Source organism: Agelaius tricolor, unplaced genomic scaffold, assembly GCF_023055355.1.
Source record: "Agelaius tricolor isolate 1412-34295 unplaced genomic scaffold, bAgeTri1.0.p SCAF_3, whole genome shotgun sequence".
NCBI classification, from domain to species: domain Eukaryota; kingdom Metazoa; phylum Chordata; class Aves; order Passeriformes; family Icteridae; genus Agelaius; species Agelaius tricolor.
This window is the reverse complement of record NW_027269263.1, coordinates 21861555-21887574: the sequence shown is the minus strand read 5'-3', so window position 1 is coordinate 21887574 and position 26020 is coordinate 21861555. Positions and strand designations below refer to the sequence as shown.

The window sequence follows — 26020 nt, the reverse complement described above, 5'->3', positions numbered from 1 at the left end:
TTTTTTTTAAGTTTGGTTTGTTCTGGGGAACAATTTTGCAAGAGTGAGGGTATGTATACAAATACACACATATGCAGACACTAAACTAATTACATGTTCATGATTTTATTTTTTAACTTATCATTTCTTTACAATTGTATACAAGACTTCTTTGTTGATCGCTTTTTTTGTCTCTGGGATCGCATCTATCGTGCATTTTAACCTATTCCAGCACTGCAGATGAATGGACCTCTCTGTCTCAGAGAACCTATGTTTTGTGAAATAGTTTGATGTGAGCAGTTTATTGTATCAGTTGAGTCTAACCGTCACTTAAATCTTCACTTTTCACCCTTGTAGAGAGACTCTGCGGGAAGTTCTGCACCTTCTGAAGAGCACTGGTAATTCTCAAGTAGAGTACATTGTTCGCGTCATGAAAAAGTGGGCCAAGGAGAACAGAGTCCCTGTTTGAGTCAGTGTCACAAAATGAACCAGGTCAGTTGCTACTGTATGTCTGGCTGGAAGACAAAGGTCTTGGTTTCTCCTGTGCATTCTGGGTATCTCCGTCCTTGCAGGACTTTAGGCATTCAAGCAGGTTGACCCAGCTGAGGAAGAATGTCCTGCAGTGAGATTCAAAACATACAGCAACTTTATTGGCATTTTTTCTGTTGTACCACTCTATTCCTGAGAGATTTTTTAATAGTAGTTCCAACTGTCTAAAAAATCAAGGTGCTCCTCAAATATTCCTCCACAAAAGTTACTGAACTGCATGGTGGGTTTTTTCCCCAGCAAGCCTTTTGGCCTCTGGAGAAGAACAATTTGTTACATGACTCAGACAAACCTACTTTAGCAAGTGATGGAGTGAGGCAAATAGAGATGGTGACAGTGATACCATTAGGCACTGCTAGGGGGTATCAGATAATACAAAAGGCTTAGCATAGAATCATATGATCATAAAATGGTTTGGGTTGGAAGGAACATTAAAGATCACCCAGTTCCAGCCTGCCATGGGCAGGTACAGCTTTCAGACAGTTTTTTTTTACTCAGAGCTCAGGTTCCTCAATACTTTATCCAACCTGGCCTTGAACAGTTCAAGGGGTGGGCCATCTACAACTGCTCTGGGTAACTTGTTCCAGTGCCTCACCACCCTCATAGTAAAGAATTTCTTCCTGATACCTAAGCTAAACATAATCTCAGTTTGACACCGTTCCCTCTTATCCTGTCATTACATGCCCTTGTGAAAGGTCTTTCTTCTTTAGGACTTTCATAGATTACCTATCTGGGTATTCTGAGGAGTATCCTTTTCTGGATGAATTTCAATTCAATATATATATATATATATATATATATATATATTGAATTTCAATTCAATATATCTACCAATACCCTAATTTGTTTTTTTTTGTCTGTAAGGATTGTTTTCTCTCTTATCATCTTTTTCAGAGCATGGAGACTTATTTGACTGATGGTATTGTTCAATCTCACTTCGAAATTTAACACTCAGAACATTTCTTCATGTTAATATAGTTCACATGAGAACTTTAGCAATCTGATGGATAAAAAGATCTTTTGAATTATTTTGTTCAGCATTTACCACTGTCATGAGCAATATATTCATTATACTTATGGATTTATTATACTGTCCTGTTTTTTTAAGGAGAACAGTTCAGGGAATACATAATTCTAAAAGAAGGCAACAGTTGTAACAAAATTGTCTTATACATTTGATAGTAAAAGCATTTGTATATTATTTGTAAAAGAAAACTTTACATTTTATAAATTTGTAAAATACTTAAGTATTTTTTTATCTTTTGAGGGGAATTGAGAATACCATATTCCCTACTGTCTGTGCATTGATTAAAGCTCTTATTTGAATCTACAGTTGAATGTCTGATTGGTCTGTGTTGCTTCACATTGCAGAAGTTGAAATAGCGTATTCATTTTGCTGTGGAAGAGGGCAGGTTTGTGGCTGATTGTTAAGTGCATGTTCATTAATCAGTGAGAGGCAGGCCAATGGCCTTGGTCCTGATCTTATAGTAGTTTGCTGAAACTAAGGCAGCTGGATGTATGTGGAACATGCACACCTTTCTGCCATATAATGTGTCTGGTTTTACTGCTTTAAGCAAAAATGTGGGTATCATTGTTCAGGTGTCTAGAAGTACATTGATAGTTGTGGTTACTTGCACTTAAATCTAGAAACTGATCCATTGCACTAGCAACAATGAGCCTTTCAGCAGGGCCAATGTTACACTCATTCAAAAGAGGTGTGAAAGGAGCAGTATTTTCACTGAAAGTAGTTACAAAACACTTCACTCATGAACAGCATTTTTCTTTTCCATCTCAGTTTAATTAACTTGGAAACAGATTGGGAATACAATTATGAATCTTGGTACAAAGCTTCAAAAAATCATGTTGGTGACTTTGTAGCAGATGTTAAATGCATCTAATTACTCCCTTTATTGAAGCTTAACCTGCAGGAGAGCTGAAGAGCATCCAAATCCATTACAGACCATTTTACATATTGGTTGAATCTTCTGAAATAAGTGTGATGGTTTTGCAGCATAAGGGCTTGGGGGCCAATTTTAATTTCTCTTGTCTGTGACAAGAAGTTTTAATGCAGAAGGGAAGAAGTTTGGTTTTTAAACTCACCTTATTTACTGTAGCCATAATGTCATATTTGATATGCTAAATAACGTGGGGTTTAGCACAGTGCATTTTATTGACTGGCAATAAAGCTTTTATCATTTAAGATAAAACGGGACTGCAGGGCTTTGCCTTGAGCAGTGATGAAATAAGGTATTTTACATCCTGTCTTACCATTTTTAGGTCTCGGTAATAGAACAGATATGCAGGCACTAGTAAAATGCAGAACAAGAAAAGTACTGAAATACTGGTGTTTATAGAAATACATCTAGAATGTGTCTTCCATTGTTTAATCTGAGGTCATATTCAAAGAACAGAGATGAGAAGTTGCCTTAGCTGATACAGAAATGAAAGGTAGTAAAGAATAGATAAAATTTTATCCCTGTCCATTTCCATATTTCCCTAAATTGTGGAAATTTACGGAGTCGAGGTACTCTAAATAGGATGGCTAGGAGTGAAGGCAAATGACCTATTGAGCAAGCAGGCAGTGAAGAATGCATGTGCAGAGTCAGTGAAATGGGTAAATTTATTGGGTCAGGAGTAAGTGAATATAAAACTGAAACAGTGGCATTTCAGATAATGTAATGAAAGGAAGACTAAAGCAGAAAGAAATTGCTGCATCATTATAATTTCAAGGAAGAATATGGAAATTAGAGTTATACTCTGAATAAGCATCTGATTCTGGAAAAATAAGTTACAGAGAATGCACAGAAGCTGCTCTGCTAGCAATCATAGCATTAATAGTCACTAGTAGAGAAAGCCAAACCCCAAATAACATGTAACTGCTTTTAGTTGAGTGCTGACCCATTCCTGATGGATAAGAAAGTCAACCTTGAATTAAACTTGTTAATACCTGAACAACAGCTATGACAGTAACACCTAAGTGAATTAAACTGGAGGTGACAAGTTCACTGTGAAAGAAAAGTCATGTCACATTATAGCTCTGGACTGTAGCAGGCATTTAGGTTTATGTGGTTCCCTCAGCTGCAAGCTGGCTCATTGATCTTCATAAGAAAGCTGTCTGAGTGTGAATGAGGAGCTTGGCTAGTAGGCAGTCAGACACAAAGTAAACAATTACCTAAATGGCTGCTGCTACTTGTAGCTTCACTATGTGGGAGCTATACATGCATTGAAGAAAACATCTAGATTTTGCCCAGTGCTTTACTCTTTGACCATTTTTCCTCTGTATTATCTCCAGAAGTAACTTCCACTCACTCTTTTTGAAGTTTCATTTCCAAATTTCCCTCTTCCCTTCCAGTCTATGACATGGTGATTGAATAAGCAGACAATGGCATGAAAGTGATACCAATAACATTAAAATCAAGTCATTAATCAAGTGATAGATAAGCTGGCCTAAGACTATGTAGTGCAAGATGGTAGATTTCACCAGTGTTGAATCCAATAACTAACTCGACTTACCATAAAATATTTGCCAGAAAAACTTAAGAGTGTTAATTTGAAGATGGACAATGAAAAATCCATAGTTTTATTTTGAAATTTATTCAAATGGTTTAATCATATTTGCTTTTTTAGAAATTGTACCTTAATTCTAAATTCAACTTGTTTAGCCTTGTTTTCTCATATTCAGTTCTTCCAATGTTCATCATTGCTGTTAACCATTAAATCCTGGCATTCTTTGGTTTGGTTTGGTTTTTTTGTGGTTTTCTTTGGAGTTCTTTTTTGTCTTTTAAAGTGCAGCAAGTCAATTCTTGTTTGTATGAAAGACAGATTCCCCTGTAAAGGTGTCTTACTGGCTGGAACATTGGCAGTTGGTTTGCCAACAGATTTTTTTTGAAAACATGGCTGCTTAGCACTGGACAAAATTTATCTCTGTATGTAACATTAGAATATGCTTCTCCATAGAGCTGCTTGCTATTCTTCTGCAGAGGTACTCAAAGACTGCATTCACCCTTTTGGCCATATTATCACAGGGGAGCCTTGCACTAAACTGGTTCTTAGCTGGGACATGATAGCTAGGATTTTTCCAGAATTGGTATTTTCCAGAATACAGTCTATCCTTTGGAAGAGACAGCCTACCTTTTGTTCTACAAAAATACATTTTGTTCAAATTGGCTTAGTTTTCCACCTTACGCAGATCACTCTGCATGACTGCTTATCCCCACTAATTACTAGTTTGTTTTTCTGGAGCTATTTATTAGCACAGTTTTACAGCTATATCTGAGTCATCAAGGGGTTTGTTGGATCCTCCATACTTGCAGGATCCCCAAGACATTGTTATTGATGACTGATGGCTGCTTTTCATCATTTATCATTCTCAACTTATTTAACATGTACCTTTCAGATATGGTATTATGCTATTTTTTAAAATTAGGTATATGACATCAGAAATGTATGCATTGCACTTGCAGGAACTGCAGCACTGTTATATTCAGCTAAACTTGTAAAAGATCCATGTCATAGGAGATATTTCCCATTCATTCTTTATTAAAGAAGCCTTTCAGCATCCCAGAGAGACTAATAGAGTCCAGTTGCTCAAATCCTTTTGCATAATTTGAAACAACTCTTTTTTTGGCCCTGCAATCACATTTAGGCACACACTAAAAGGTTACCTTTGACTTCGTAGAGTTTAAGCTTTCATTTGGAACAAATAAAGCAGGCATTTCACATCTCTGGGCAAGGGACAGCTCCTAAATTCCTGATAAGTCTTGCTTAATTGATGAATTACACTAGCATCTATTTATAGATTTAAAAACAAAAGTAATGTCTATATTTAGTAAGAGCTGTGACTTTTGATAAGACACAGTGACACAGTGTATTCTTCAAATAAAAAGAGAACTTCTGTTTCAATTCATATTTACATGCTTGAATTGTGCTTAGTTGTTTCACATGGTATTATTCTTAGTAATTCTTGAGAAGAATTTAAAATAATGCAGTAAAATAAATAATGGTCTTTAATATGCTTTTACAATAGACCTTCAAGACTATGGGTCTCCAGTTATTTGAACAGGAAATATGCTGTCTCATAGTTTGTAGTGATTCTCAGATACAGCTAAATCAAACTAAAAAGTGGGATACTACGTATGCTGTTCCATGAACCTAGGAATTGCATTGAGTTTTTTGCAGTCCTTAAACCACACCTTAAGCTGGTCCTTAACTGGAGATGAGTAATAAGCCTTAGACTCCACCTTGATCACTGTAAGAAACTTCCATGTGGTCAGTTCTGTGGAAAAAACCACACACAACAGTTCAGAATTATAAAAGGTAACATTTTAAGAACACATGTAATAATGTTGACATGTTTACATCATGTAGTAAAGAACCATGCTCCAATTCCAAGAGCTCCAATTCCAACATTATTGTAACAGCTACAATTTTCTTGGATGATTTTGTCCTTCTTAAGCATGATGGGATCATTATGCATGTCTACTCTAAAGCTATTTGTACTCTTTTTCTTGCCTTACATTAATGGGTGAGGCCATTATATGGGGAGCCATTATGTGACAAAACTCAGTGTCTTATTTTGCAGAGCTGTTGAATTTACTCAGATCACATGATGTCATTGTGTCTCATGAATCCGTGTGTGAAAGCTTTCTCTAAGAAACTGTTACAAAAATTAAATTACAAAACCTGATAAACCAAGTCATAAACTGCCTGGTATATTCCCATATGGATCATTATTCTAACGTTTTTATTCTACCAGTTCAGTATTACTTTTGTCTGACTTATTCATGATGCCACATGTGCTGAACTTAGTCATTACTGAACAAACTGAGAAGCTGTCTATATAAAATTGTGGTGGTTTTCCCCACCATTTAAAGGCATAAGAGCTATTTTCTGGTCACAGCAAAGTAATTTCTGAGGCAAGCTTTACAAGACTCCTGACTCAGTTTAGCCAGTTGTTCTCAAGCATGTTTTATCACTTTTCATTCTGCACATCCTCGTTCCCTACTGTTTTCCCTTCCTGTCTCCCCATTAATGTGATGGCCTTACAGGACTACTGGACTACTGTAAAGTACTGATGCTTTCCACTTCTCTCTTCCTCCCCTTGCACCACCTCTGAGCATGATTTGCATCACTCCCAATTCACAGGCATTCAAGGCAAGATATTTTCAGATTTGTTAAAACGCTAAGTCCTGTTGTTAAAAACAAGAGCAGGCTCCTGGTACTAAAGTGATTTCAGCATTTATTATAAGAAAAAGAAAGGCCTGATGCTAGGGTGCCCACGGGCCGAGCAGGAGCATTCCCGTCGAGGATGCTGCAACGCCGGCGCTGGGTCTTATTGAGCAGCGATGTCCCCGATGGAGCGGCAAGCATTCAGTGGGTCAGAAGCCCCTCTTTATCCTGTTTTTTGTCCCTTTGGATTGGTTTCTTTTTGGATCCTTCATTTGCATGAAGGTTTAAGGGGCTTGATTGGCCCATGACAATTCTGTCCAGGCTGGCTCGTTTTGCTTTGTGTGGGGCACTTTACTTAGGTGTATTATGGTACGTTGAGTAAGGTGTTTCTTATAACTACCCTTTTAAACCCCTTTTACCATAACCAAACTAACAGTACATGCTTAACAATCTGTCAACTATTTTACAGCAGTTTCTAACCTATTTTTAACATTGTGGAAGACTAAAAGTCAACATGACACTAAGAATAACTCAGTCTCTTAAAACAGTGAGGAGGTGTTCAGATAAGAGTAGACTGTACTATTATTTACCAATGTCAGGGGTAATTTTTTTAAGGTCAGAAAAATGAAATCTGAAATAGAAATGTTATACAGAAAATGTAGTTTGTTTTCACAGGCATTTTGGGTATGTATCATCCAGTCTGTTCTTAAAATCACCACTTCTATTGCTGCTATTCTACACTTGTTTTAATATGCTCCAAAAACTTCACATCATGTCTTCTGAAAATCCAACTTGAGGTGGAAAAAAAATAGTTTTAAAGAATTTCATTTGTCTATTTAAATTATTCATGTATGAAAAGTCGTTTTTCATATGTAATTTTTCAGATGCTATTTTTAATACTGTGGCAAATCAAAAGCAGCTTTGTGTTGAATCTGCAAGTTTGGTATGTAGTTAATTCTCAGTGATAAATATGAGCTTTGCTTTTTTGAAGGCAGTTTGGCTTGGAAATAAAATCGTGGAAGTATGAAAATGCTGAACTGCACATGCAAAGTATGCTTCTGACTATTCTGATCATAAGCTTGTATGAATGTTAAAAATGTAGTAATTTGTTTATGCAATCACTCTCAGCTGTCTGTGATAATGTGCACTTACCTAGGTGTGGAACTTACATCAGTAAAAACAGTTTCCAAAGTGCTGAGAGGCATTGAAAAACTTGGGTAGGAAATTGGAGTTTTGGTAAAACCAGCTTGAAAGTGAAAGGAGAAACAAAAAAGAAAAATATTTCTTCAAGGTCACAGCAAATATTATGTTGTATGTCTTAATAACTTTTAGAAGGTTGCTTTGCCATCTACATATATGCCATCTACATGAAATTCTCCTTTTTGGAAGGATGATCATTGCATGACAGGTGTTGCCTGAACAGTAACTATAATAATTTAAAATATATTACAGTATTTAATAAAAATAGGTTTCCTATAATTATCACAATATTTATATTTCACTAAAAACTAGGAAATAGCACCATGGCAATTGACCAAGGCTCCTTTAGCCAGCACTCTGCCTGAGTCCACTCTAAAGGACGCCAAGAGTGTTCGTCTTCTCCTAGGTCAGCACCCACAAAAGAGACCCTGAGAGGGCAAATCTGTGGCACGTTACCTTTTGTACTTCTGAGAATTACTTCCAGACCCTTTTAGTTCATTAAACAGCATTACTACTGCTTTAAGTGTAGAAATTGCAATTCACACTGAGAAGTCCCTACCTGGCTAGTCTTTCTTTCTCGTTTTACAGGTGGGTGGCACAGCTACAGGAAATCATGACTCATATTCTTGTGTGGCTTTCATTGCTATTGGGAGAATAAAACCGGCAGACAACAATGCAGAGATAAGACAATAACCTGACTCCAAAGTTTCAGACAGCCTGTTAATCTTCGGCTGCCTCCAGGGGTGCTGGCCTGATGGAACAGGCTTTTCATCGGAGATAAGCATCCCATGCCACAAACATCTTTAAAGAAATAGTGCAAATGAGGAAAAAGTGGGGGAGAACTCCCCAGAGCACATAATCCCTCACAACCTCTGTAAACGTCTAGGTGTTTTTACACTTTCAAATGAGCAGGTGTGAATCATAAAAGAGCTACCATTAAAGCAGTCTATGCTTTTCAAAGACAGCTCCTCTTCAGTTTTAAATTCTGCTTAGGTACAGTTTAAGTGATTGTCACAATCAACATGTAACAGGCAGATGCTCCTCAGTTTAAGTTTCTTTGTCAGTTCATTGAAGTCTGCTGCCTTTCTATATGCTTGTATTTTTAAGGAAAGTGTGTGTGTGCCCACGCATATTACTGGGTAGTCCTCTACAAAATCCCTTCTGTGTTTATGTCTGATGAATTTTCTTGCTCTTCTTTCTATCTACAAAAAAAAAAAACCTAGGATTTCAACTAAAAGGTTATTTTAAAGACCTATTGAATCGTTCAGGTTGAAAAATACAAGTTTAAGTTCATTGAATCCAACCATTTGCTCAGCAGTACCCTAGCCACCACTAAGCCATGTCCCTAAATGCCACATCTACATAGACCTTAAATACCCACAGGGAGTGTAAGCCAACCACTTCCCTGGGTGGCCTGTTCCATTGCTTGACAACCCTTTTGATTAAGAAATTTTTCCTAATATCCAATTGAAACCCCCTTTGGTGAAATTTGAGGTCAACTTTTTCTTGTCCTATTGCTTGTTATTTCGGTAATTCAGTGGCTTTAATTTTCTTGTGATCACTTAGAAGGTAACTAATTTTTTCCCCTGTTTTTTCTTCCTTCTTAGAAAAGTAAAGAATAAACCTGCAAAGAGGAATTTCCTAGGGATCCACTGCTTGGCAGAGAAAACATCTCAAGGGCTGACATCCCCAAATTAATGTCATTTAAGACAGAGTTCACACACCACCTGGAATCATTACTACTATAGAAGTTTACAGCTTATTTGTCATAACTCTACTGAGCTCACCCTTAGCACTAGGACAAAAGTTGCATGCTTGCTCCAGCAAGAAATCTTGACACCAGAAGCAGAAACAATTATTAACAAGTAAAAAATAAGAAGTCACTAGAAAAGGGTTCTTATCTTGTTAGTTACAATTGATTTTGCTACTGTTACCCAAAGGAACAACTGACCCATATTCTGCTTGGTAAATGCACCTACTTAAGAGCTGATGTTTAATGTCTTAATATTTCATCTTCTCTCCAGGCTCAAAAGATGTTCCCACAACAACTTCTCCAAGCAGCTTGCTCTTCCTTGACAAGGATGCAATTCTTCTTTCCTTTTTCTCTCTCTGCTTTTTCTTCCTAACTTGCAACTCCATCTAAATGAAGCTCCTGAGGCTTTGAATTTTCTCTGAAGTTTCTCTAAGTCAACAGTCTTATCCTATGCATTAGCTTAAAGAATGTTACAATGTTCTGTAGGCCATAAAAATCACCAGTCATTCAGAACTTGTGTCAGCTTTAAATTTCTCATTGAGAAAATTCTTCTGAACAGCAGGGATGATAACACCCTCACCTTTGGTTGAGGAACTCACACTACCATGACACATCCCTTCCTGTAAATCCCTTGACTTCTTTCACTTAATGACTTGCCCTGATTTCTAGCTTAAGTGAGATAAAAGCCAACATTTTTTTTCCCATCAGCTACCTCTGAGATACACAGTCATGCTATTTATGTTGTTCTGGCACAAAACATGGTGTTGGAAGACCACTCCTCATCTCAGCAAGTGAACAAAAGATGCACCTAAATCCACTTCTAGGGGTAAAAAGTGCTGTGCTTCCAGTTAGAGGAGCAGTAACTACTTGTTGCATAAAAATTGTTACCATTTTTAAAACTTCCTACTGCCATTGAAACCTTGCATTTTTGTCAATTTGTTCAAAGCATTTCTTAAAGCTCTGGAGAGGAGTTCAGTGTCTCTTGGGCTCAAATTCTCCAGTAAGTGGGGCTTGAGCAATTCACAGGGAGCAAATAAAAACATATGGGATAAAGTTCATTATCACAGTTCCTCTGCCTTGAAATTGTGACAAATTAATACTACTGCCCCATCAAAGGAGATCCTAATTACCTGAAGCTAATGCACACAGCCTTCCTAGAGTGAATTTGGCATTTCTCTACCTGCCTACAGTCCTTCCAAACAGTTTACCTCACTGAAAAGTGTACTTCAGACTTCTCAAGGATGTGGCAGTGCTGCTGATAACAGCTCTTAAATACACATTCCTGAGGAAAGAAAGCTAGAGGTATATTCTTCTGGAAACAGTATTTTTACTTAAAAGAACAACAATAATAAAAATATGAGGGGGCGGGATCCTGCAGATAAATCAGTTTTCTGAATGGTATGAAAGGCATTGGTGTTTCATTTTGGAAAAAAAGCAAGTGGTTTATTTCTTGATTCTGGGTCTAGCAGAGAGCAACTTAGTAAAGCTGTAAGAGAAAAGAGAAATTAAAAAAAAACCCACACTTAGAGTTTAGAAATCCTCATTAAACAGTAAACCAGCAACCATATTGTTGGTGCAGTGGATTCTTGTGATGCAGCAGCAGTTCTAGTAAAAGCTACATAAACACCAACCAACCTGCAGGCTGTATCATCTCCTGACACAGAAATAGAATCTGCAGCTGCTGTGGCAGCAGTTCCAGTGAAAGGACCACAAGGATCAACAAGATGTGTGGTTGGACCATAAGAAATCAAGGATATAGTGAGGAAGCAGCTCATGGTAAATGAGGATATTCTCTCTCTGTCTTGGAGACTTTTGAGCAGTGGAGATGTGACTGCCACTGTTATGAGCTGGCTGCCACTACAGCTGTTACCTCTAATGTAGCTCCCAGTGCTCACCTTAAGGAAAGGAGAGAACAAACTGCCATCCCATGCCACCTAAGCTTATTATGTAGTAATAGCCTTTGAAGCTGAAAACAAGCTCCTTGGAGACAGATATAATTGATGATAAGGACAGCTCTGCTTTCTGGTGTGACCCTGGGCCTGCTGCTGTGGGGTGTCCAGCCCAGAGGAAGCCAGAAAATGGCTTCCATGAGGTCCAGGAGAACAGTGACCACTGGTCTGTAATGAAACAGGGTACAGCTCTGTACAGCTCTACCACAACCAACACAGCCCAAAAACATGAGAGTGCTGCAGACAGGGAAGCCAGTCCAAAGCAGAGCAGGAGGATCCAACCTGCACCAAAGTAGAGACCTCTGCAGTTTGCTGGTCTGTCTCTGTTGTTTTCTGTATTTGAAACTAAGTCAGGTCAACAAACTGCTGCTCATTGATGTGGCTGTAGCATCTGTAGTTCCAAGCATCCATTTTGTCTGATCTACTCATACTGGTTTTCACCAGTGAAATAAAAAGCTGTTTCAGTATCACCTCTCTTTGTGTAGTTGTTAAATTTTTTTAAACTCTTAATGTGCCTCTCTGTGTCCTTCATATAACATACAAAGGGAAGGAATCTGTATTCAATGTTGGACTATTTAACATGGCCATATCCTGAGAGAAAGCAAAGTAACTGGCAGCACATCTCTAGTTACTTTTTAAAACGATACCTGTTAAATTTGGTGTTGCACTGACAAGGGCAGCACATTATACTATGTACAGACGGTACCTGAGATGAAGCTTAATGACAAAGAACAAAACAGGTAGGAAAACAGAATAAAAAGTATGGATAAATTACAAATCTGACTCCTACTGAATGTGTTTGAAATGGTACAAGCCTGGAACTCTTATGGTGTATTTAAAACCAAATTCCTTGAGGTTATGATCTAGTGAATTTGGTTGTTTTCTTTTCCAAATGGTTCTAGTATGTCAGACCAAATGTAACATTAACATATTCCAGTAACTACTATGCTTGGCTCTGCTGCCAAGGTTCTTTTTGATTTAGTTCAGATACACAGGGCAAACTGTCTTTAGTGACTTCACTTTAAATGCAAAGATCCAGAACTACTGTTTGTCCAGTTGCATAAACAAATACTAAGCCATATAAAAATGGTATGTGCACTCTAAGATGCTTAGAGATCAGATAATACAGAAATAGAGGGTTTACTTGTCTAATTAAAATCCTAGGAGAAAAGGGGCCATATGAATTACTATTTCATAGTAACCTTAGATGTGAAAGGCTGCTTCTAAATATCAAGGTCTACAATCTCAGAACAAATGGCCACCTGAAACTATTTCCAAGAACTACTTCTGGTTTTCTCTGTAACCCTGCTATGGGTTAAATGATGATTGTTCCTTTCCAGCTTTTTTTTTCCCCTACTTTAAAAGCATGTTAAAAATCTGACCAAGATGTAGTTCCGGGTCTACTCTACACTGGTCTTCCTTCTATCTACACTACAAGACAATATGAAGCACTGGATTCAGGTACTCATAAAACTGATTTTATTCTGGCATGCCCTACATTGATTACTTCTGAATATAGTCCCCTATATCTTAGGAGACTGAAAGACTGAATGGAGTTTTACATTGGACACTTAAAATACATAGTTTATCACTTTCCATGGATATATCCCAGTATTATCTGTCAAGAAACTACCTGTTGTATTCTTGTATTTATTTCAAGGTCTAGTCACCCATCTGGTAATTGAAAAAAGAGTTCAGCAGAGCTGCAGAAGAGCCTGTGACTTCCACATAAGATTTCTGTTTGATATGCAATAAACTGCTCTTTTTCTGAGGAAAGGCCCGTTTTTACCATCACAGGATTTAATGGCACAGATTACACAGAAACTTTGATGAGAATCAGAATCTTCCTGGCAGGGTCCAGAGGTCTGGAGCTTAGGGCTGCTCACACAGTTTGAATCCAGAAATACATTTCCTATTTTGTGCATCAGCTGATAGCTGTATGAAATTCTCAACAGAGAACAAGTGCAACTACCAAATCATGTTGTTATGATGCTGAAAGCCAAAACATATTTGAGAAATACATCCACCTCTACTAAGCTTGCTAGTTGCACCACAACATGCAAGGCTTTAAGATAAAACAAGTCCCTTAGACTATAAAGCTCAACAAAGTTTCAAGCCTCAAAAGGAAAGTTTACATTTCTCAGATCGGGTCAGTCATTGCACTGAATTGCTGCTGCAAGCAGTATTCTGGAATGCCCTCCATTCCCCGTTATTGATGTTATAACTTTCAGTAATATTGTTCTAGTGTCACGGATCTTCTCTGGAGTCTAGATGAAATTAAAAAGTCAAGTCAAAAGGCTTCCTATGCAATGACAGGAAAACATCAAGCACAGTGATGGATGTAGTTTGAAAAGTGGAGTAATGTGATGCACAGAATAGTCTGTTATCATTATGCAAAATAATAGATGTAAATTGCCTGCTTTGCATGAGTACATTTTTTAAAAAGAGAATAGACCCACTCCTACCTAGTATTTCTAAGACTAAAAAATGCCCCCAAAATGGTAATGTCTTTTTCTCTGCTCCAATGCAGCTAGAGGATACAATACTCATGATGTTCATAAGCTTCCTGAAACTTCACATTGCCTTGATGGCATACCTCCATCTGGAAATACCAGCCATCAGTCTGTCAAAGTAGGTGGTGACAGACTGTAACACTTGCAGTATTTGCAGGCAGCTCCTGCTCATGAGGGAAGTCTCGCTGCTGCTCAAACCCTGCCTTCCTCGCGTCGTCCCCTCTCTCTCTCTGCCTCTCGCAGCTCTTTCCCAACAAGCCACAACTGCTCCCTGCAGTCAGAGCGGGTGCCCTCCAGACCAGGCATGGCCACTGAACAAGCTCCGTGCCGCGGAGGGCAGACCGGCACCCCGGGCAGCGGCTGCTCTTCTGTAGGAACAAGGTGCGATCAACCCTGCCATACGGCATGGTTTTGTAAAACCCCGATGTCCTCAACTGTTCCACTCAGCGTGGGCTGATGCTACCGAGACACGGCACGTCCGCGCCGTTCTGGCTGGGAACGCCGCTCTCCCCGCACGGGTAGCTTTTCTCTGGTGATTGACCCGCAGCCGCCGACTTTGGGGACCTCAGCGGACCTTCCCCTCAGCAGGCCCGGTGCCCCAGGAGGATGAACGCTGCGCAGCCCCCGCGGCTGCAGGCGGCGGCAGCGGGCCCGGCGTGCGCATCGCCCCGGCAACCGGGGGCGGGCCCGGCGCCCGCGGCGTGTGGGCGGTGGCGGCCGCGCTGACGTCCGGGGGAAGCTGAGCAATAACAGCAGCGACGCGGGCCCGGCTGCGCCTGCGCGGGCTGCGGGGCTGCTCTATTTATGTGGGGGGGCGCCAAGATGGCGGGGGCGGCGAGGAGAACGTAGGGGTAGCTCCGACCGGGCGGCGGAGCGGGGAGGAGGGAGAGGGAGGAGCCGGGGCCGGTGGGAGGGAGCGCGGAGAGCGGTGTCACCGAACGTGTGAGGCGGGGGCCGGCGGACGGCGGGTGGGGGGGGGGTGGCGGAGGATGGCGGAGCCGCGCCGGGTGCCGTTCATTAGCCTGTCACCCGTGCGGCGCCGCGAGGGCGAGAGCCCGGCGCTGGAGCGAGAGCCGGCGGGCCGCGACCCGGAGCCACCTCCGGCGGGCCGTGAGGCGCCACCGCCGGAGCCGCCGCCGCACGAGCCGCCCGGCGACAGCGCTGCCCGCCCGGAGCCGCCCCGCGACCCCGGCCGGCCCGAGCAGCCGCCGCAGCGGGAGCCCCCACGGCCCGAGCCACCGCCGCTGCCGCCACCGCCGCGCCAGAGCGGGCGGCAGGAGCCGCCGCCGCCGCGGGAGGCGCTCCCGCTCCGCCAGACGGTCCGCCTGGAGGTGGTGCTGAAGGACCCCACCGAGGAGGGCTGCGTGGAGTTCAGCTACCCGGAGCTGCTGCTGTGCGGGGACTCGCGGGTACGGGACTTCCCCTTCTTCCCTCCCCTCCCGCCGGCACGGCCGCGCTTCCTCCTCCTCCTCCTCTCGGCTGCCGGCGGCCCCGGCCTTGCCGATGGTGTTACCGGTTACCCCTTGCTGCTCGGGGGTGGTCCCGGTGCGGCGGGAGGGGCGGCGTCCTGGAGGGAAGTCCGGCTGCCTTGCCGTCGCTGCGCGCTCCTCCTGGTGCTGAGGCTGCGCCTGTGCCCGTGCCCGTGGGGGGAAGGGGAGGCTTCCCACTTGTCCCTGAGCTGGCCAAGGGCTCCTGGCTTCTTCTGCTGGCTGAGGCGGAGAAGCGCCACTGTCTTGTGTCCCGCTTACCCCGGCTTACCTCCCTGCCGCTCCCCTTCCCTACCCCGAGAGGTGTTGCATCCTCCCTTCCTGGGATCCCTTTACCGGCAGCTGAACGAAACTCTGACCACGCCGGTCTGTATTCCGGGTTGTCCCTAGGCTGTGTGCAGGTAAATAAAGAAAGCCCGGCTCTGCTATAAGCCTCGAGAAGCAGGGAAGTGATCATTAGCAGACTTGGAGAGGAGTTCTTGTAGTCTTGAAGGAGACAGGGATAAATGAGAGTTAATATTGAACTGGTAACCACACCTGTAAGTGTTGAGAACTTAATTCAAGGAAGAAAACTAAAGTGTTCTTCCTTTCTTGTTCCTCTCAAGCAGAAAGTGTTTGATACTTGAACTACTTTGTTTTTTTAAGGATAAAGCTTCTGCAGACTTTAGGAAGCAAGCAGTGTTAGCCAATCAACAGGGCCCACTGTTCCAAGTGGGAAGGAGAGACACATGTCCTTAAGCTGGTTACGCTTGAGCTGCTCATTCTTAATTGTACTTAGTTGAGTGAAGTTGTACTTGATTTAAATAGTTATGGCTTCTCTTTAATCCAGTGCACAGTTTTAGAGAAAGCTTGTCTCTTACTGGAAAAGGCAGAGGGCAAGTAACTACTACTTAGAAGGTTGTGGTAGATCTGGTGATAAAAGCAAGTATCAAATACCAGTACAGATACTGCCATGGGATTTTTACATACAGGACAAACTTGAATATGGTTAAAACTTTTCTTCTGCACCAAAGTGTTTCTAGGAGATGACGGTGCTGTAGCTATACTTAGCAAGCTGCTCACTTTTTCTGCTGTAGGAGGAATATATACACATTGGATTGTGTTCAAGTGTGGAAGGCAGAAAAATCAGTGACTGATTTTAATCCCTCAGATCTTGTCATGCAAGTTAAAAGGTTCCTTCTGTTCATCCTGTCCTACAGCTGTTGTGGGCAAACAGTGCCAGTTATGACTCCTCAGAATTAGTGTAGCATAATCATGCTGCTCTCTGAAGTGCAATCTTTCTGAGCAGTTCTGTGAAGGTGAAAATTGTGTTAGTGTTTAGAAGTGGTTCAGTACTTGAAGGCTGACTTTTCCCTTTGGCAGTTCCCAGTTCCATAACTGCCTCTTATTCTGAAGGTTGCCAGTATCCTAATCACATACTCAGGGAAAACGGGCTCTTTCTCATGTAGTTCTGATGCAAATTCCATGTCTTCTGGGGGTGGGAGAGCATTTATTTAGGGGATTTTGGTACAGCTGGGATCAGAAACTGCTTTTATGGTAGAGATGGTGATAGTAATGCTTTATAAGAAACTTTGTGTATTTTTCAGCTCCTTAGAGTCCAAATTAAAATGAATGGATCATAATGGCACTTCTGTTACTGGGTTGTGGAATAATCAGCTGATTTACTATGAAAACAGTGTCATAAACTAGGATCCTTTTAAAGTGATTCTGAACTTTTACTCATGTTTAAAACCTGATGTATACTTGGCCCGTCAGTTTAATTTCTTGCTTGTTATATGGTAGAACCTGGAAAAGCTACTCTAATATTAGGGAAGATTTAAAATCTTGAAATTTGCTTTTTCAAAGTAGGTAGTTACTAGTTGGGAGTTAATTTTGTGGTTTTAAATGGAGTTTTAGATTTCAAAATTTGTTGTTTTAATAATGTTTCAATTTAAAATTAACAGTTCAGATACTTTACTATGCAAATTTTTTGTAAGGGTGAAAATTGATTTGGTTTTCTTGAAGCTATTGTTGATTCCTCCCCTATAAAAAGTTGCTCAACTTTTTTATAACATTTCCCATTAAAATTTAACTTTACAAAGTCAGGAGCTTCTCTTTCTATCTTGTAGTATTCTTGTAGGAACTGTAGCAACCAAGAAAAGCTCTCCAAAGGAAGGCAAGCACTGGTGCATAGGCATAACTTCAAATATGGCTTTAATAGGCCATGATAGTAGTAGTTATATAATAATGAAGTGATAGAGAATCCCAAAACTGATTTGGCCATGCAACTTCTGTCTTTTTTTAATTCCAAATTTAGGTTCCTATGCTGAATCAGAAGCTAGTGGAAATGTTTATTTTAAAAACTTGGGCTGTCCTTGTCCTTTTTTGCCTTGATAAAGAGAACATCCTTTGATAGGGTTGTTTGTGGAGTTCATCTTCTGGGAGGAATTATGTAAAGTTTTGAATGTGAGTAATAAGTTGGTGTGGTTGAAGGGTTTATTTGCCTCTTAAATACTGGCAGGAGTGAAAGTGCGCTCCCATTTCTTTTGGGGTGACTGAGGCTTGGTACGTAAAACCCAAGTCAAAGTGGATGAGTCAGAAGCTCAAGTTGGCTTCTGTTGAACAGGCTCCAAAGGTGCTGAAGTAGTAATGTCTTAGTTCAAGAGCCATCCATCCCTTAGAAACACTCAAAACTAAAATTTGCTTGAATTTCAGTTTTCAGTACTGCTTAACTAAATAAATTGCTAGTCAGCTTTGAGTGTGTGATGGAGAGAGGCAAGTTAACACTTAAGTACTAAGTTTCATTGAACTTTAGGCTCAACCTTGTCTCCTTTCACAGTTAGAAAAAAGCCACATATGCCTAGCAGAAGATGAGGAATACCTTTTCCCAGCTAAAAGTAGAGGAAATGATGTTTCATGAATTGAGCAGTATTTTATATTTAATTATGCCTGCAGGAAATAAGTAAGTGGCTTTAATTTGTTTTAGGAGTAACTATAGCCTCTATTAATTTTTTCTCCAAATACTCAGTCTGGAAAATGTATTGTAATTATGTGGTGTTTGCAGTTTTGCTTAGCTTACCTTCCTCATTACATTGGTCTTGATGCTAATGAGCTGGTTTGCTCACCATTTAGTCAATATTCTGGCTTCTTAAACCATGGAGGAAAGATCTTGCTTTTCTTAACTTGTTTTTTTTATTCTTCATAAATCCTCATTAATTCATTGGTGAGTAGTCCATATGCAGTAAAATCAGTTGCCATCCATAAAGTTCTGCAAAATGGAATTCCATTCCACCATATTTTAGCATCCTAGTACCTTCCTCCTTCTGGCAATTACTGTATTTATGTGAACTCCAATTTGAAGGAGGGCAGCCCTGTTTTTCTGCCATCACTTATTAAAAAAAAACAAAAGCACTGTGTATACTCTGTTCATTGACTTTGTCTCAGTGAAAACCTCTTTTCTAAAAAACACCAAAAAGTAAGGGGCTACTCCCTCCTTGTATGTATAGCTGGAATGTTAAATCTTTTGTGGCTAACATAGTTACTATTACTGAATTAACTCTTGCACTGTAATTTTTTTCTTTAGATAAAAGACTTACATTAATTATGGTTATAATTTACTGAGCTTTTTAGTCTTCTGGCTGCTTCCTTCCTGGTTAACACATCATGTACATCCTGTCTGTTATAGCTAGAAGAATCACAACAGCTGTTAGAGGGGCCAGTGAGTGGAAGAAGGAGGTAAAAAGGAGTTGTGATTAGAGAGAATTTTTTCTAAAAAAATAATAATTTTCTCTTATGCTTAGACTTAGAGTTGAGGTTGTTGTGGAATGCTTGGGAAAATACAAATCTGAGTATCTTAATTCTTCTGCTTTTGTTGTCATCAGAAGAAAAGTAGCTAGATGGTAATTCAAAGATCTAAGTGATTTTTAGAGATTAAGTATAAATTCTGACTACTTAGTCATCAGAGCATTGTTTTCTGGCATTTAATAGGTTTGGAGATGCACTCTGTTTCTTATGGAATGAATGTGTAACTTTTGCATTTTTCAGAAGAAATCAGTTCATTTAGAGGATCCGTATAATGATGAACAACGTGAGCGACATGAAGTAGAAATGCTTGCCAAGAAGTTTGAGGCAAAATACGTGAGTTACTGCACTTTGTTAAAAAATACAAATATTTAATAGTGATAACAGATAATGTTGGTGTGTTTTTTTTTCCTGAATAAGGTTGCTAATGTAGTGTCAAATGACTTCTGTAGTTTCAGCCATGACTGTCTCACAGTATTTCATTTAAGTACCTTGAAGCTGCCACAAGCTTATCAGACAAGTCTGCTAAATAGATTTGTCTATAGATGTTATAGCTTGTGAAGCTATTCTTGGAAAAGAATAATCTTGGTAATCTTGGTAATAGATGCAGGTCAATATTCATGCTCTACACTGTGCTGGAGGAAAAAATTTTTATCTAATGCTGTTGTGTATTATTGAACAGGTCTTCTCTTTGGGCTAAATACTGATGAATCTTGATGTCCTGACTAGTTTGGAATGTTTCCATAGGAAGTTATTTGTTAAATAGTAAATCATTGCTCGATAAATGTCTGGTAGCTGCCAACTGCCTGAAGATACTCTACTGGCTCTGCAAAGTGTAATGTGAGTGACTTGAACAACACTAGCTAGCAACATAAAGAGCCTTTCACTAGTAAATGAAGGTAGAAATCAGAAAATGTTGACAAAAACCACACCCAAACAGGTCTTTAAGAATTCATATGGGTAGGGTTGGGTGATTAAGTCTGAGCTGGCAATCAGAGCTCATCATCGTGCTGAGGCATGTTGATATTCTGGATTACGAATGGAACACCTCAGTAATAAAGAAGGGAAACAAGAGCAGTCATTTGTATCTTTTGCTATTAATATACATATTAAAATCTTTTTTGTCTGACTTACTTGGATTTTTTTTTCTGGCAAAGGCAGATTTTTCTAAGTGCTCAGTCTATATAGTCTGTCGAAGTAATTACTACTTCAAGGCATGCTAGCTGTGATACGTAACAAAATCAGCTCTTAAACTGAAAAGAATTATTCTCATCTTTTGGAGAGATTGAGAGAACCCAATATGAATTGAGAAGGCTGTTCCAAAATGCTGTTTTAATTTGAATTATAAATAATTTTTTGAATGTGAGAGGAAAATGTTTCAGTCACACTTTTTTAGAAAACTCATTTCTGTTATTAAAGTGGTAAGGATTTTATAATGTCTGAAACAAGTTGCTTAACTACAGTTGATGAAAGTCAATGGAAGTATGTAAAGCAATGTATGTAGGAGGGAGTGTTAGTGGAAGTAATCTAATTTTACATATATGTTTATGCATCCATCAAAGCTGAACCTGTACATATATGGACAAAACATTTTATTAGACTTAAGAAAACCATGGTTCAGTGTTCAGTAGTCACAGAAAGGGATGAATAGGTGCTTTTAACCATTAGAAAGCAGTAGGTAACAAAAAATTACAATTTTCAACAGTTTAAATTTGTGGTACACTTGCATCTTCATTACTACTTGTACTTCTGATTCCTTGCCTTTCATTCTCTGACTTGCCTTTTGTCCCTTCCAACCCCTTGAAAGGGAATGTCCTCTATATAAAGAAGCACTTACTAGGTTAGAACCACTAAGCATGAAGGGTGATGAGGGATTAAGATTCCTTGTGTTAGAAACTCCCTGTCCTTTCTCTTCCAATGTAAGAGCCATCAGTCTCTTCTTGCCATCCATGCTTAGAGGAATTGTATCTCTGAACGCTGACCCAGTACAATTGCTCATGTTCTGACAGCATCCAGCCATCTTCTGCCTCTTGTGGTGAGACATTCACTGCATAGCTTCAGTTGGAGCAGGGATCCCATGTAGTAGATTCCCATTCTCCTCAAGTGAATGACTAGCTGCAGGATACTCTTCTGAGCTGGAGTTACACTGTAACACTCCTTAACAGTGCTTTACTGTAAATGAAATCAGTGGTTGTATAAGAAAAAAATAAAGGGTTTTTTTCAGGTTTGCAGAAATGCTGTATCCTCCTCTAATTAGGTATTACTTATCTAAGATATCTGTTTAAAAAGGAGTCAAACATTGGTTTTAATCATAACATGTGACAGTACTTCTGGAAAATCTGATGCATGAAAAGCAGTCTGCCTTGAAGACTTTTTACTTCTTTTTAGATAAATTGCTGTACTCATAACCAAATCAGTACATTGTTTGATATATTTTGCAGATACTAAGAAAAGCCTATGAAAAAGTGTCTTTTTGTAAAACAAAATGCATGAAGTACCATTTTTTACCTGATTATTCAGAACTCTCCTGTAATTGTGCACATACTAAACATCAGCTTGAGAAATCTGCTCTGAAGGGTTCCCATTTTCATTGTTTTGATTGCTGTTACTCTCTAGATAAAATCAAACACTGTTGTGAACACATACTGAACCTTGGACAGTATTGTACATATGTAAGAGCTTTTCTTGGATCAAAATGAAGATCCATCTAATGGATGGTAGCCTAGTCTCTGACACTAGTGGAATCTCATACTTGAAAGTATAATAGAGCAAGTGTTCATTGATATTACTGCACTGTGCCTGTCTGGCAGCCTGTGTTGTATCTTAATTTCTCTCAAAGCCAAAGGTCACATGTTTAATCTTTTTAAAGCTTTCTGCCAGAAATCTACCAGGTTGTGACCGTATTTCTGTGTTCCACAGCACTGGAGTATCATGGTGACTGTCCTATAAAAACATGCTGTGTTTAAACCTGATGAGATCTTGTAGCGCTCCATAGTTTCTGTATTGTAAGAAACAGAGAAACACTTCCAGTTCTTCTGCACATTGCATGTGATTTTGATGTTATCATCTAAATCCAGCCCTTTAGTTCTCCAGCTGTAGTGTCTTAACATTGTTATTATATGGAAGTGGTGTTTTTTATCTTTAAACATCCTTGTTGGCTTACTGTTCTCTTTTTTGTTCTAATTGTTTTTTTTTTTAAATGAAAGGATATTAATGGTATGATGTCCTGATACTTCAGTGTTATAATGATGACTTCTGGTTTGGTTCTCTGTTCCATTTTTTTTTTTTATAAGTCCCAACTCATTTTTTTGATCATTCTTGATTAAGCAAATGTCTGAACTGTGCCTTGCAACTCCAGTGGTTCCTGAGCAGCATAACAAATTTGCAGCATGCTGTTTGTTTTTTTAGGTTTTTTGCTTAGGTTGTACTTACATTATGTGGCTTACCTTGCTCTATTGATGCTGAATTTAACTGCCTATTTATCATACTAAATTCAGGGCAACTGTAAGGTCTTTAGTGATTCTTCAGTTGTTTTCTTTTTCCTTTACTTTCCTCAGTAAATTGTCATCTTAGACCCCGTCCTTCCCAACTCTTCACCTGCTCTGTTGCTTCTAAAGGAATGAATGCATATTCCATAATAATTTTGCTGATCACTTTTGCCAAAATGAGATACCTATTCTTACCTTTTCTTTCCTAGTTGTAGATCAGACATCAGTTTTAGTGGACCTTCCTTATCTAGTGAGAGTTTCTTGTTTTTAAAGATGTTTGAAACACTTCTAAAGCATTTGAAATGCTTTCTTCTACCAGCATTTCTTCCTGCTCTGTATATTCTTGTGCCTGCTGGTTCTTTTGTTTATAGCTTTTATTAGTGTATCCACCTTAAAGACCAGGTTTACTGGTTTATAAATTCTTCTCTTCAAGATTCTTCAGGTATTGGTATTTTATTTACCACCTACCTTCTAGCCCTGTTGGGCAAAGTTTATTTAAATGCAAGGTTTAATGACACAGTTAATATCTTAAAGTCATCTTTGGCTTTTCTGAATACTTGTATGAGTAGTATTTGCAGCTTCAGGAGCCAGGCACCTTAATTTGCTCTAGTATTGTGACTACTTATGTTCTAAGACAAAAAGATTGGAGGAAAGCTGCAGTCATAAAAGTTCCCTGAAGTGCTGCATGGTGGACACTGACACAGATAATCCCTTCATTCTTCTGCTGCACTCTTGCGTCCTTAACATCTTGATCATATGAAATCTCAACACAGATCCTTAAACAGAACTGGGTAGAGCCAGGCCTGAAGGAAAATCTCTTAATTATGCACACAGTGGTTCAGAGATTTTCATATGTCTGAATGCAGGTTGTATTTTAAGACTGCTTTTGTTCATTCAGCTATTTTAAGACTTTTTTTTGTTGCTACTTTGTTCTATATCTGGTTTTCTGACAGTCAGAATGTATTGGAAATTTAAATTTTTTTATTGCCCTTTATTATACTGAAATCATAGAATCATAGGATAACCATTGCTGCAAAAAGATTTTAGACTTGCAAACAAGAATGTTGATAGTTACTAGCAAGATCTATGTAGTACAGAGATGGATTGCATTACACATTAGTGAGTTCAGTACAGGTGAGGTATGGTTTAGGAAGCATTCTTAGCCTGCTGGCACCTGAGTCAGAATCATGAATTATATAAGCTTTTGCACTGGAGTTTAATCAGAATTCTTAAGTGCTGCCTTTTTCTGAGTTACTTTTTCTTCTCTCATCTATCTAATGTAAACTTTCTTTTTAAAAAAAAAAAGTACTGCATGTTTTGGAACTGTGCAGTCATTCAGGTGTTTTTCCAGATGAGCAATTTTAGGAGATGATAGGAATACTTAGCTTGGAATGTAGTTTGGAAATGTGAATTAAAAGCTGAACTTACTTTTGAGGTTTTTCTCCTAGAACCATTGCATTTGTTTATTTAAGTATATGTGAGAGATACACTGTTTACTTGCAAGAGCACATGCTTTACTTTGTGACAAACTTGCATGTTCTCAAAATCTAGTTAAAATGGAGGTGAGACGCTTACACCACTCATAAACGTGCAGGGGTGAAACCACGTTTGGGCAGTGGCTGCATTCTCATAGTAACCAATGGACTGTGATATTTGGATGTCACACCTAGAAAGACTGACTTGCTCTAAGAGTGCTCAGAGCTGTAGGGTGCAGGCAGAGAAGTTTCAGAAGCAAGTCTTGAATTCATGGGAGTTACCATTTAAATGAAGGGAGTGCTTTTTTGTGAATTTGATCTTTTAAGACCTTTATTGATTATTTTGACAATATATGTGAGCAAGATAATAGGCCTTATATCCTAAGAAGATTTTTGTGTAACCTTAAGTTTTTAAGTTTAGATTTCCTGAATATTTGAGCTAGCTGTGAGTCTTTATTTGACTTAACAATGAAATTTCCACATGAAAAGAATACTTGCAGATTAATTTTAATTTTACTAGCTCCTGGAGCTAAGTTAATCCATCCATAGTTTGTGATGCAGCTTCTGGTTTTAATACTCAAGTAACATTTTATGTTTTTTAAAACTCAACTTTTTATGTGTAATAGAGAATTAATCCATCTTGTGTAGGGAAACACTTTAATGAACTCTAGGCTATCATTATTTTTCCTTGTAATGACACTGTAATATGACACTGAAAAACTTAACACTTTCTAAATTATCCCAACCCTTCTATCATTAGCAGTTCAGTCACTATATACAATATACATAGGACAGGAAAACCTCTCTAAATAAGAAATGTGAGGAAGATTTTGGTCTTGCAGAAAAAGGTAGCTAGTGGCTGCCTTTCAGGGGTGATTCTGGTGAGGCACATTTGCCAGAATGCATCTGTGTGGAAGTTTTCATCAGCCATCTAGACCATCTTCAAGGAAGCATTCAAGAAAGCAAAACTGCTAATTCCTTGAATGACTATTCCTCCAACGCCTTATGCTTTGTAGGCTTTAGAACGCTGCTTTCATGTTTCCTAAGTGGTGTAACACTTGCTTTGTCTTCAGGGTGGCAAGCCCCACAAGCATCGGAAAGATCGCCTGCAGGATCTGATCGACATTGGTTACGGCTACGACGAGACGGACCCTTTCATTGATAACTCTGAAGCGGTAAGTAACCTTCACCATAGCAGCAGGAAACCATGAGGCAGTGCTTTATCTTTTCAATACAGAGCAAAGGTAAGGGAAAATACTTTGTACCTGTTGTGAATGCAAAGGCCATACTACTTTGGGAGACTGGTGAATTACTGTATTTGTAGTCTTACTCAAGATATTATGCACCAAAAAATTAAGAAAGCTATTCCTAGATCAAATAATTTTCTAGCTTTAGAAATCAAAATTTTTTTATGTGCTTCATTTACTGTTGACTGAAAGGACACTTGCTCTGTCTAGTTTCTTGTACTAGCTCTCTAGTTACTGAGGAAAGTAAAGGATTATTAGTGGGTTACTGGCATTAGATTTCCTGCTTTAGATCATGAAGCTATTCTCCTCTTAAAAACCAGTAAAAAGAGGATGGTTATTCTAAACATTGAATATGTCTGAAAAATTTGAGACAAAACAGGTTAAACAGCAGGATATTACTGCTTACTTTGTCTGAATATTTTTTAGACATGAAAA

The 26020-nt window shown here is 39.3% G+C and overlaps 2 protein-coding genes across 9 annotated transcripts in view; both read left to right on the top strand.

Moving 5' to 3' along the window:
• Positions 1-12134, top strand: part of IFT56 (intraflagellar transport 56) — a 66547-nt gene extending 54413 nt beyond the window's left edge. For 3 of the 7 annotated variants that reach the window (XM_071423065.1, XM_071423072.1, XM_071423071.1), the window contains exon 18: positions 337-1332. In XM_071423065.1, coding sequence (XP_071279166.1) covers positions 337-448 — 112 coding nt within the window. In that variant the 3' untranslated portion in view covers positions 449-1332. Of the gene's footprint in view, positions 1-336; positions 1333-1419; positions 1858-8481; positions 9444-9500; positions 9858-9917 lie in introns of those variants that run through there. The other 4 variants (XM_071423070.1, XM_071423067.1, XM_071423068.1 and 1 more) reach the window with 4 other exon arrangements.
• Positions 12135-15055: 2921 nt separating this feature from the next.
• UBN2 (ubinuclein 2) overlaps positions 15056-26020 on the top strand; it is a 51829-nt gene continuing 40864 nt past the window's right edge. The window contains exons 1-3 of one of the 2 annotated variants that reach the window (XM_071423064.1): positions 15056-15517; positions 19622-19711; positions 25412-25513. In XM_071423064.1, coding sequence (XP_071279165.1) covers positions 15098-15517; positions 19622-19711; positions 25412-25513 — 612 coding nt within the window. In that variant the 5' untranslated portion in view covers positions 15056-15097. Of the gene's footprint in view, positions 15518-19618; positions 19712-25411; positions 25514-26020 lie in introns of both variants that reach the window. The other variant, XM_071423063.1, reaches the window with a different exon arrangement.